The sequence below is a fragment of the Alosa pseudoharengus genome, unplaced genomic scaffold (assembly GCF_046254945.1).
Source record: "Alosa pseudoharengus isolate Yale_2024_CS ecotype anadromous, Long Island Sound unplaced genomic scaffold, YU_APseudo_1.1 YU_APseudo_1.1_scf_14, whole genome shotgun sequence".
Taxonomy (NCBI): Eukaryota; Metazoa; Chordata; class Actinopteri; order Clupeiformes; family Clupeidae; genus Alosa; species Alosa pseudoharengus.
Genome location: NW_027468609.1, coordinates 28,225,520 through 28,237,363, shown reverse-complemented (window position 1 = coordinate 28,237,363; position 11,844 = coordinate 28,225,520). Strand labels below are relative to the sequence as shown.

Below are 11,844 nucleotides of genomic sequence, written 5' to 3'. Positions count from 1 at the left end.
ATCTTCAAAGTAACTTACAGTAAGAATTTAAAAATATATGGCCAAACATGATGACATAAAATCGCTCAATTTGCATGACGCCATTCTGGCAGGTGATCACACCACTTGCTCTCAAATTTAACGGCCGGCTTTCAGGCCTGAACCATTGATTCCAAGCGTGGAATATAGAAAAGCCTCCCGCCTCCACCCTCCCGTGGTCAAACTGCTGCTTTGTTTTCCAGGAGTCTTGGCAAACAGACTCGAACGAAAACATTAACCTTAGGGAAAAACACAGTGCCTCTCGTGGTCTCGCTCTGAAGAAGGCTTTGTTGCCGAGCCCCGGTCTCAGCTTACGCCGGCCTGCGAGAGGGCTCCGAAAAACAAGCATCCAAAGCCGTGTTTTTACAACTGGAGTCAGATCCCCACCGGGAGCCCTCGCGGAAGACTAAATAGGACACAGGAGCGGCCTCGGACCATCTGAGATGAGTTCCTTCATGTGCATATGCACTGGAGACACGCAGATATAGGAGACATGGTGCGCTGGCATGCAGGGGTGGGGATGCGGGTGTGTGAGTACTGTGCACGCACATGTGCCTTTGACAGTGTGTGTGCATGTGTGTGTGTGTCTGTCTCTCTGTGTGTGTGTATCTATGTGTGTCTCTGTGTGTGTGTGTGTGTGTGTGTGTGTGTGTGTGTGTGTGTGTGTCTGTGTGTGTGTGTCTGTGTGAGTGAGTGAGTGTCTTGAGTGTGTGCACGTGATGGTGCAATACTGGGGTCTATCAGAAATCTGTGGCAAAAAAAGGATAGCTCTGAAGTTTGGAACTTTATAGATAGACGATCATCTAGAGTCTGTAGCTAGATCCTCAGAGCATCTGGTCGTGCTCCCAGCCTTTCTGGAGGTTCCAGCGAACGACTCTGGGCTCTGAGGTTTGTTCATCAGCTGTCAGGAGAGACTTTCTTCGAGGAGATTAGCCTTTGGCTAAAGCGAGGGATTTTACAGTAAATGGGAGGACTCATACCACCCGTGGTTGAGTGACTCACTTTTTAATGTCTCTACGCCGAAACCGAGTCACAAAACAAAAAGAGCCTTGTTTTCTCCCCAGTGCAGTGGCCCTGGACACACACACACACACACACACACAAAAATAATAGAAATGCAGGAGGAACAACAAATGATCCAACCCGAAATCAAGCGCTTAGGAGACGAAACCGGAGTGCAAACACAGCGTCTGAGAGGAGGTATTCACTGCCGGCCTGGAGGGATATTGCCTTTGGCAAAGTGAGGCTGTGTGCACTTCATATCAGCACAGGAACTTCCACCAGCTCAGAGAGCACTACATTAACATCTTATCCAATGATTTAGAGTACACAGTCAGAAGAAATACTGGATTCATTTCTGAAAGTTTCTGCCTTCTTTCTTCAGCAGACTACAGATACTAGATAGCTTACTTCCTTGTTCAGTAGCGTTGCTGTACCACAGACTACTTTGGACAGTGTGCACATGAAAGGAACTGGCCCGTGTGCAGCACAAACATATCCCCATGAAATATGACTTGCCAGTGGACAGGATAGCCAAAGGACAGACAGAGCGGGGGGGGGGGGGATTTCCTCTTATCGGACCTAAGACTACTGGCTCCCTGCTGTTGGAGAATGTAAATGGGAGGGGGGGACTGTGGCGGTTGTTTCTCCGTGACTGAGAATGGCTCTCGCTTGTCAGCGGTGTCCAGCTCTCGTCTTCATCATGGGCACAAGAGCGTCTTTGTTAACCCCGGCCGTGGTGCTCGGTGACGGACAGCCCCAGGTCAGCTTTAAGTCCCAGTGCGCACTGCCCCCTGCACTTGTGTATGGAGAAGGGAGGGGAGAGCAGGGTGGGGGGATCAGTTAGGCGACAGCACCAGGTCAGAGGTCGGTATCAGGCGACACATGCAGTTGAACCCCTGGATCCGAAAGAGTTTAAGGGCGTCACGTTTTTTTTCCCCCCATCAACAGAGCTCAACATGGAAGTCTGATCATAATCTCACAGGATAGAAATCCAATTTCAGGGGCCGGTTTGTCACCTGTCTCGTCCCGGCTCCTGAGAGGTTCCCCCCCCCCCCCCCCGGTGGCGTCGCACGCCGTCTGACATAAGCCCAGTTCATAAGCCGGGGCCGCGCATCTAAAGCCCAGGCTCCTGTCATCGTAATGAGACAAGAGATCAGGGTGGACAGTCCCTAGCCATCTAATTAGAGGACACAGAGCAACACAGAGGACGGCGCCGCCCAGCGAGACAGAGCTCTGTTTCACGGCTGGCCAGACCCGCTTTAATTACGCTGGGGAGCACGAGCTATCAGGTGTAGTGGAGGTGTGCAGAAAAATGCCCGCCCCCCCCCCCGAAAAACCCAACAAAAACAAAGACAAACACACCTATCCAGACACACAAGGGATATCACAACAAGTCCAACTCCCCCACCCCCCATACATCATCTCTGTCGGGAAGCATCCAGTCCTGGCCCTGTCTCCCTCCACACACACACTCCCCTTGCTCTCAAATTCGGGCGTGGACACTACACAGTCTGTGGTTTTCCTACCCTCTTTGTCTGTAAGATGAAGGGTGGGGGGGGGGGGGGTGTAACTTCATTGGAGATGATGAAGTATGTGTGTGTGTGTATGTGTGTGTGTGTGGTGAGGGTTGCTCCGTGTGGGGGTTGGTGACTAGCCAGTATCCGGTGTCAGCCTTGTGAAGAGGGGTCATAGAATAGCCCTCAATGTGCCCCAGACCAGAATGAGCAACTCTGACCAGAGTGATGGCTACGAGCGCTTGTCTGACCCGGCGTGTCTGTCAGCAGCGCGGCGTGAGGTAAGTCACTCGATCCACGCTGACAGAGTCAGAATGGCCCGCGGGTGATTGACGCGTCTGTCCTTTCACGAGACACTGAAGTAATTAGCTGGGGTTGGGAAGTTGGGAATGGTAATCCATTTTTTTCCGTTCTGTCCGTTTTTGTGATGAGGCCTTTGAAATGAGAGAGGGTTTCTTTTCCTTTTTTCCCCTAATGTGGAATTGCTGACATGTTTTTGGTCTTGCAGAGAAGGAAAAACGCCCAGCAGGTATTGTTGCTGAGTTTTGAAACAAATGGATACTTATGTCCGCACGCACACATTCGACCACGGCCGACACATGGAAAGACATGCACACACACGCTTAGTATGAACACCACATGGGCATGTGCTCACACAAACATTCGGCACATGGGGTAGAATCTGAAGAACAAACAAGGGTACCCACACAAACACACACACTCAAACATAAACACACACACATACACACACACATCAGCCCTTGCATACACACAAGTAAAAACATACCCCCTCTACACACAAACACACACATGCTCTCATACAAACATAAACATCTATCCAACTCCGCACACACAGTAAGCACACAGACCCCTCTCTCCTTAAAATAAAAAAACATTCACACACAAACGCACAGACATGAGAGGCTCCCGGTGGGCCCCCAAGCCAGGTGACGCTCTCATGTGATGTTTTCAATCAAGCATCGTGGAGGGGGGCCCGGTTTGGGGAGGGGGTGACCACCAGACCCCTGGAGCAGGTCAGACTGCTGGAATGAGACAAAAGCAATTTTGCCCAAATCAAAGTAAATACGCTGGTGGGGATGTGATTAAGGGTGTGCAGAAAAAGACCCGGTATGTCAGCGCCATAGACTGTATATACAGAACGGTCAGAGCAGACGGCCTGTGAGCCCTGTGATTCAACCCATCCTCCCCCTGCAGCGGCGCGGGCCTGGGAGAGCTGGGGACAGCCAGCGCTCGGAGAAACACAGACCGCACACACAGCAGGGAACCGGGAGGAGTCGGAACATATTGTAGTTCATTATGGGCTTACACACACACACACACACACACACACACACACACACACATATGTAGCCTACTTACACACACACACATCACACACACACACACACACACACACTCACATATGTAGCCTACTTACATACACACACATCACACACACACACACAAACACACACACACACACACATACGTAGCCTACTTACACACACACACACACAAACAAACACACACACACACACATACAGAGAGAGAGAGAGAAGAAAGGTTATGTTTTGTGTGTGTTTGATGACATTGGTATAATATTTCCTTTGTCCCCACCTACAGACCTGTTTATGCCAAGCTTGCGTGTCCAGGCAGAGGTCTAGCTGCTCAGATTGCAATCTTTATGATATTTATCTCCCATCCATTCCCTGGGTCCACTGGCTGGAGCGCCGTGCGCAAGGACTCCCAAAAAAGGTGCCTGTTATCGGGGTGCCAGTCCTGAGCCAGGGCAGGTCCTCAGCAGCCAATTTTTACGAGCACCAGGTGTTGGTTTGGGTTGCAGGCACACGGAGGTGGTGTCGGTTGCAGGTGGCGAGGCTATTTGGAGCCAATCGAAAGTTCAGGAGCAGGTGTGGAGGTGGGTCGTGGGCCAGCTGAAGTCTGAGTGGCAGGTGCTGGTGCAGCTCATGGCCAATGGCGTTTCAAGGAGCAGGTGCCGAGGTCGCTCAGAGCCAATAAATGCTTTGAGAGTTTTTTTGTGACCGGGATGTTGTTCGGCATCAAAGCAGGCATGGCAGGTTGTCCTTCAAGCTATTTCAATCGGGGAACAGCCCCCCCCCCCTCCCGCTCCAGAAAAAGAAGAAGTCTGTTATTTGTTTGGGAGCTCAAAGGCAAAAATGCAAGGCTTGTTAACGTGGTGGGACTTGTGCAAACAGACGGGGCACACTGTGATTTCCCATAGCAGACAGACAGCGCCTTTAAAGTGATTCAACAGCCCTGGCACGGATGGTGCACTCGTGGAAAAGAGATGTGGTGTTGGCTGAGGACGGATGGGGTGTGGGGGTGGTGGGTGGGGGGTGGTTAGCTTTGTGAAGTGCTCTCCTCTCCTCTCCTCATTATTCAGTCTCTCTCTCTCTCTCTCTCTCTCTCTCTCTCTCTATCTATCTCTCCTGCGGAGTGATCCGTGAGAGTCGCGGCCTCTGGCTCCTCCGCACGCACCCCCTCGTCGTCTCGGTGCTCCTCTGACAAGGGCGGATCGTGTTACGAGTCGTGTGAAGGTGGGCCCGCGGGGAGCGGAGCTGCCATTGCACCTTTTTCCTTAAGACCTGAATGAGCTCGCCATTATGAAGGGAACAAATTGAGGGAGGAGGGTGCGCGGGGGGGTTACAGCCCCAGGGGCGAATGTTACAGCGAGCCAGAACATCTCACACTGTGAGGGCCAAGTGCGCATTTGTTCTCCAGGAGGAGGGAAGGCGGGAAACACTGATTATGTCTTTTGCACAGCGTTCCCAGACAAGGACATGGCACTCTGAGGTGTCTAACAACAGGGCAAGTTCCTACAGCATGCGGTCAAGCAAAGATTGAAATCTGGTAATTAGATGTCTTAGAGAAAACAGAGAAAAGACAAAGGTATATAAAAAAAACTGTATCAATTTCACGAAAGCCTAGAAAAGACTCGCTAGCGCAACATTCTCAACATTTTCTTTTCAGGCCACACACACTGTTTCATGACACTTGAGTCAGCACGTTGTACCATTACAACATAGTGGACATAAAATCAGTCGAAATAGCCAGTAATGCACCTAGCCTCTTTTCCAGCGCAGTAAAAAGGATGAGGTATGTGTTGTAACTGGTACTCCGCGTTCCCAGTCGGAAGGATCACATCAACACAGTTTCTTTCCTCCCAGGGTTACTCTTGCTGTTTTCTTTGAGCACAGCAGTGATAAGAACATTTGTCATGTCTTTCAATGGAGGACAAATAGTGCTCAACTCGTGAGTGCTTTGGTGTGAGAAATGACCATGTTTTTGTACCCTTGTGTGTGTGTGTGTGTGTGTGTGAGTTTGTGGGTCATGGGGCGAGTGTTGAGAGACCAAGGGGGGGGGGGGAAACATCTGGTGTGGATTGCCTGCTCTTAATAGTAAACATGCCTATTAACTGTGTGTGTTTCAGCCTACACCGTCGCAGAGAATGGGAGACGGAGCTGCCTGAGGCTGAAGGTTTTCGTCAGACCAGCCAGTAAGTCCTCTCAAGTCCTCACTGGGATCCAGCTGCACTGGATGCACAAACATGTTTTAGACCTTTTCCACATTAATTGAATTATTAATGCAAATGCAGTATATGTATAGGTGTTTTTTACTTTTTCTTAATTAAACTGAAAAATGAGTGTTCTCACACTCTTTAAAAAAAATGTTGTGAAAATCATAAGGATCTCATCTCTTTCAAAGAGTTTTTCCATCTTCTTGAGCCTTTAAACATTGTAGTGTTGTTTGTGGAGAAGAGCATCATCAAGGTTCATTTTTTGTTGTTTTGATTTTTGTTTTTTGTCTTTGCGGTCTCTCTTTTGTGTTGTTGGGCTTTGTTTCCTGTGGCAGCCTGAAGGCCTAAGCATATGTGGTGTGGAAACCCACTTGTTGCATTTAGTTGTTGAGCCACATCAGAGCCCAAGATTACAAGGATATTGTGCAACTTTATTGGCCAAAACACGATGAGGCTTTTTCAACTAGGATATGTTTTTATAACACCAACAGGGGGGTTCTTGCACAGAGATCAGGGCCCGTATTCACAAAGTACCACTAAAGGGTTCTCCTGTGAGTTCTCTTGAGTTGCAGTGAAAGTTTATAACTACATTTCTCATGAATTGTATTCACAAAGCTGCAATAAGGAAAAGTGAGAACTTAACTAAGGGAGAGACTCCATTGCTTTGGCTGATATCATGTTTCATGCACAAGTTTCTCATGCACACTTGCAATGACCTCTACAATTGGTTGATGAGAGGACAAGTCTGTGCCCATGTGCTTCGTTGCCTACTTCAATGAGCAATAAATAAATATTTCACATGGGCTCCAAAATGAATAAAAATGCAGTATGTTGCCAGTCCCTGTAAGCCAAAAATAAATGTGTTTTGAGTCACAGAAAAGGGTGTCATTAACCACTTACAAAATCGAAATGAATAAAAAACATTGACAAGTAACTTAGGCTTCAAAATCATGAAGAGGGGTACATTCGGCTCTCAAACCATCTGGGCAGGTCTACTGACTGCGCTGAAACCACAACCTCAACTGCCCTACCACATAGTTCCAGCCATTCTCTAAAAACCATCTGATTCTAATTTTTCACAATACTTGTAGCTGTCTAACCTATTCAAGGTGTTTCCAAACAAAGATCTTTAAATAGAGTTGGAGTTTATTGACCACTGTGTACAGTGTTTGATTCCCATTACTCACAGAACTAACCAAGCTCTCTTGTGTCTTTTACAGACAACTGTGTGAAAACTATCACTGTTCATGATCAAGTGTTTGACGTCAATGACAAAGTGGATAATTCTATAGAGCCGCGAGGTTTGTATGGGACATCCCAATTCCTTCACTCTATTTCTCTGTAAAAGATTCAATAGATTCTTATGGTTTGTGAGTAACTGTGCTTCATATGCTGAATTTGTATGCAAATGTGTTCAAAATGCCACTGCATTCCTTATTTTCATTATTAGTTTGATTTCAGTTGGGCAAATGTAGTGAGCCGGGTGCTGCAGGTGTCTTGCTGACGTTTCTGGCCATTAGATCCCCAAGATGTTTTTTCTCACCTCTCTGAGGGGCTTAATTAGTGGTGGGGAGAGACACCTGGTTTCAGTCGTGACATGCGTGACACTCTGCTCCTCTCTCCCGTCCCCACAGACGACACGAGTCATGAGTCGGCCGAACCCTCCAGAGGGGACGTCAACGCGGCTGCCCGCTGCAGGACCCCTGCCCTGCTGCTGGCCACAGCCCTGCTCCTCCTGGCAGCCCTCGCCTCGTTATAGCCTCCGACCCCGGGGGAGTGGACACACACACACAAACACACACTCACACACACACACACCTGTGAGGAGGGCCACTCGAAAAAGGAGCACTTTTTTCAATCCAGTTTTTACTCATCTCTCTCTGTCGCTTTCTCTCTCTCTCTCTCTCTCTCTCTCCTTGACTCTCTCTCTCTCCGTCTGTGACTCGCGTCAGTCGGCTGGGATCCACGAGACGGCCCTCTTTTTTTTTTTTTTTCTCTCTCATGTTGCAGTTGCAGTAAGATGCCAAAAGTGTTTTGACACTTCAGTGTTTCTAATTGTCCAACGGAGTCATTTTTTGTACTGTCTCCCTTTCTCAGCTAACACACACAAATACGCCCCCCCCCTTCCCCAATACACACACACACACACGCATATGAATTAACTTGCTCACACATCTCTGTCAGTTTCTATAAAAATGGGTCTGATGGGAAGAGAAATGGACATTGTGTGGACTGCCTCAGGTCTGTCTCACTGGAGGACTCTTACTAGTGTGAACATGGAGGCAGTCAGGCGACCTTGAGTGCCCTGACCATACGGACATGAGAGTGTTTCTTGTTCTTCTTTTTTTTTTGAACATGGACGCCACCACCATGAAGATCGGTTGAACATCGATTGTTGCTTGGAAACATATCACCACTGTGTGTGAGAGGCTCATATCTGGGCTTTTGTGATGAATAGCTTATGGGGGACCTTTGTGGAGGTGGGTGTGCTAATTTGCTGTATTGTTAGAAGGAAGGAGGAGAGGGAAAGAGAAGCACTCAAGTGTTTGTTTGTTTTTTGTATGATGTGTATAGTAAAGACAGGGGAAGATGCATGCTGCATCTTTGAAGAGCATTTCATATAGAGTGAAGCATTCAAGTACGGCCTTGCTCCATAATCTGAGTAAATATCCTAATTAGTTTTTTTTTTTTTTTTGGCAGAACAGTATTTTCCTATTTATTGTTCAGATTTTGTTCTGTCCCTGTTCTGTCATTGCCAATTGTCTGTATGCAGGTGGAAAAAACAAATGCCCAGTTTTTAAAATGTAAAAAAACCTGTTTGTACTCAGTATTTGATGCAGACATGTCATGGTTTGAGCTGAACCAGTTGTTAAGAAAAAAAATCAGGGATGAAGAGTATGGCTTTTCACCATATTTGCCATAGGCATCATCTGTGGTAGTTTCTCAACAGACTTTTTTCATCTGATGTTCGGGTCCACATTTGAATGAGTAGAACACCATCTGTAATTAAGTGCTTTCAAATGCAGCAAGCCAATCCACCCCCATCCCAGACTCTTTATAAACATGCATCAGCTTCAAGTTTGCATTTCTCTCCCAATCAACATGTTTTTTTCTTGATTATCATAAGCATACATAATTATGGGTATTAGGAATGATTAAAAAAACACTGCTTTCAGGGATTGATACATTTTTAAGCATGGAGTTAACATAAAATAAATTATTTTTTTGAATCTTTGACAAAATAATGGAGGATGAAGTCGGAATTTGTTTTTTTCAGCTTCTGAAGTGCTCGCATACACCTAACCTACACCTCCCCCATCCACCCCACCCAACCCAACCCCTCCATCCCCAGTATCGTGGTGCTGACTAGCCTGGCCGTATCATGCCTTCTGCACTGAAACGCTGCCCAAGCATTGACTGAACGTTTGTGGCTGGTGGCTTAGGCAGCTGACAACCGTCCGTGATTTAATGGACCCTTTGATGTTGTCCAGAGTGTCAAAGCATGCAGCCCACATACTGGGAGGCCTTGTGCCGGGTTATTTCTGGAATTAAAAAAATCAAGTCGAGCAGGGGAGGGCTTGTTGTCCAGTTCAGCTGTGGAGTAGCCTTACCACTGCAAAAAAACTCGGCCAGGAAACAGAGCGGGGGGGATTTGCTTGCAGAGAGAGGAACGCTCCCTCTGTGATCAATAGAATTGGCTTTTTTTACACACACACACACACACAGAGAAAACCAACCAAGGGGAAGCGTTCGCTACTCCCCCTCCTTCTTGCATCCCTGCAGTTATCAGGTGCAGTTAGCCTGTGGTGGTCCTGCCAGCACTGTCGCGTTGTTGCTTGTGTGATACAGTGGCGGTTTTCTCTTTTAAGATTTTGTCGGTCGCTCTTCGTTCCAGGTGTACACGTAAAACATAGCAAAATAGACGCTCTTTGTAAAGCCGTCATTCAGTGCGTGTGGGTGACGGCCCTCTTGGAGTAGCACTGCATTAGTTAGGTTTTTAATATAATTATCCAGACATGTAACACAGGGGAATGCGAATCCGCTCACTTTTGTGGATACTGTGTATCCGTAGCTAGTCTATATAACATGCAGTGTTAGTGCAGCAAGATGTATTTTGTACCTCTCCTGAAGGACAAAGAAATAAATAATTGAGACACATAGCAAGAGTGAAAAAAACAAAACAATCTAATAACATTTGATATCAAAGTATTAATTTCATTTGGATGTGCTTTTTGTATGAGATAAAGAAAACAATGTTATGGTTCCTCTTCTCTTGTACCCGATCTGTACAGTTTGTTCATTTGAATGAGGACTATCCTAACTGTCCAAAATCCCACAGATTGTTTTATAATGAATTGATTTAACCCCAACCCCCACCCACCCACCCGAAAAGTCCTTGGATGTGTGTTTGTGGTACACTGCATTCAGACACCGAGCGTTAGTGCGTCACCAGTAGAAGTGCACTCCAAATAAAGTGCTATTATCCCCCTCCCCTCCTGATCACACCTGGGTCACTTGAGTAGACTTGAGCTCGTTTTAAGTGTTGATGTCTGTGAATGCTTGTCTGAAGCTTCACATCTATCTGTGTTGAGTCCTTGCACTTGGACAGTCATTCCGTTCCAGGCTGCCCATCTTATTTTTATTTTGTCCTTTTTGTTTTATTTTATTGTACTTTTTGTTTACAGACGCCTCTCCAGAATGGCCTTTGTATGTACTGTGATGTGCTATTTTCTATACTGACTTCACACAAGAAATGGGAATGTCAATTTTGTTTTCCTCTCCTCGTGTACATTAACTCCCAACACAGACTCTGTTGCTTAGTCATACTCGTGGACGTTTGTTTGTTTGTACACAAAGCAAAAAAACAAAAAACTGTCAGAAAATGAAGGTATCTTATTAGTGCCACAGCTCAATCAGTGCTCGACGTTCAAACCCTGTGTCTTGTAATGGGGATGGGTGCTGTTCTGCTGAATGGAACTAACATCTCTTAAGTATTTGTGTTTTTTGGCCTCGTGCGTCTGTTCCAGTTTGTCACCACACCCTCCTGTGTCATGGAACATCTGTCTCTCCTCCAAATGGGGAGTAGTCCATCTACTACCTGTCCAGGAACATATGAAAATTGTACAGATCTCGTAGAGATAATGCAGCCAAAATGAGAAACAGATGGACCGCAAAAAGTGACGGAACATTTTTTTTTTCCTGCCAGTGATGGATTCCTGTTGTGGCTTTGCTGTTACTGTCTTTGTATGTTCCTCTGTGACAGGGCCGTCCTTGCACCATTTTACATATCCAGTCTGTGCCGGGCCAACTTCAACTGGACAACAACAGTCCTTTTATGAGTTATTAATGTCAATCAAATGTGGTTCAGACAAGCATTTTATGGGGGACAGATCGTCTCTTGTTACTCTGATGGTGCAGTGATGACCTACTCTGTGGTATGAACACCGATTTATATCTCCAATGGCCATTGTTTGTAAATACACTTGTTGGAGCAGCTATGACTAATTACAAAAAAAAATTAAATAAAAATTCTTTGTCATTGTTGTAACTTTTGGTGTCTTTTCCATTTCTGTGTGTAAATGATTTGCTGTCTTTTGAGCTCGCAGATTAGATGAAAAGTCAAACTCAAGGGGTGTGCTCAGGCAGAGCAATATAATTTCAGTCTCCTTAGGTGGTAAAACACCACTCTGGAAAGCACAGTGAACAAGAGCAAAATGCTCCAGTTAGTCTCATAAATGCTGGTTTCTCTCTTGTTTGGTTGCTGAGAAAGAA

The 11,844-nt window shown here is 46.6% G+C and overlaps 1 protein-coding gene across 2 annotated transcripts in view; it reads left to right on the top strand.

Annotated features, from left to right (window-relative positions):
- LOC143123262 (ephrin-A5-like) overlaps window positions 1–11,589 on the top strand; it is a 58,974-nt gene extending 47,385 nt beyond the window's left edge. For both annotated transcript variants that reach the window (XM_076284530.1, XM_076284531.1), the window contains exons 3-5: window positions 5,986–6,051; window positions 7,293–7,373; window positions 7,707–11,589. In XM_076284530.1, the coding sequence (XP_076140645.1) occupies window positions 5,986–6,051; window positions 7,293–7,373; window positions 7,707–7,831 (272 nt within the window). In that variant the 3' untranslated portion in view covers window positions 7,832–11,589. The remainder of the gene's footprint in view (window positions 1–5,985; window positions 6,052–7,292; window positions 7,374–7,706) is intronic.
- Window positions 11,590–11,844: the final 255 nt, after the last annotated feature.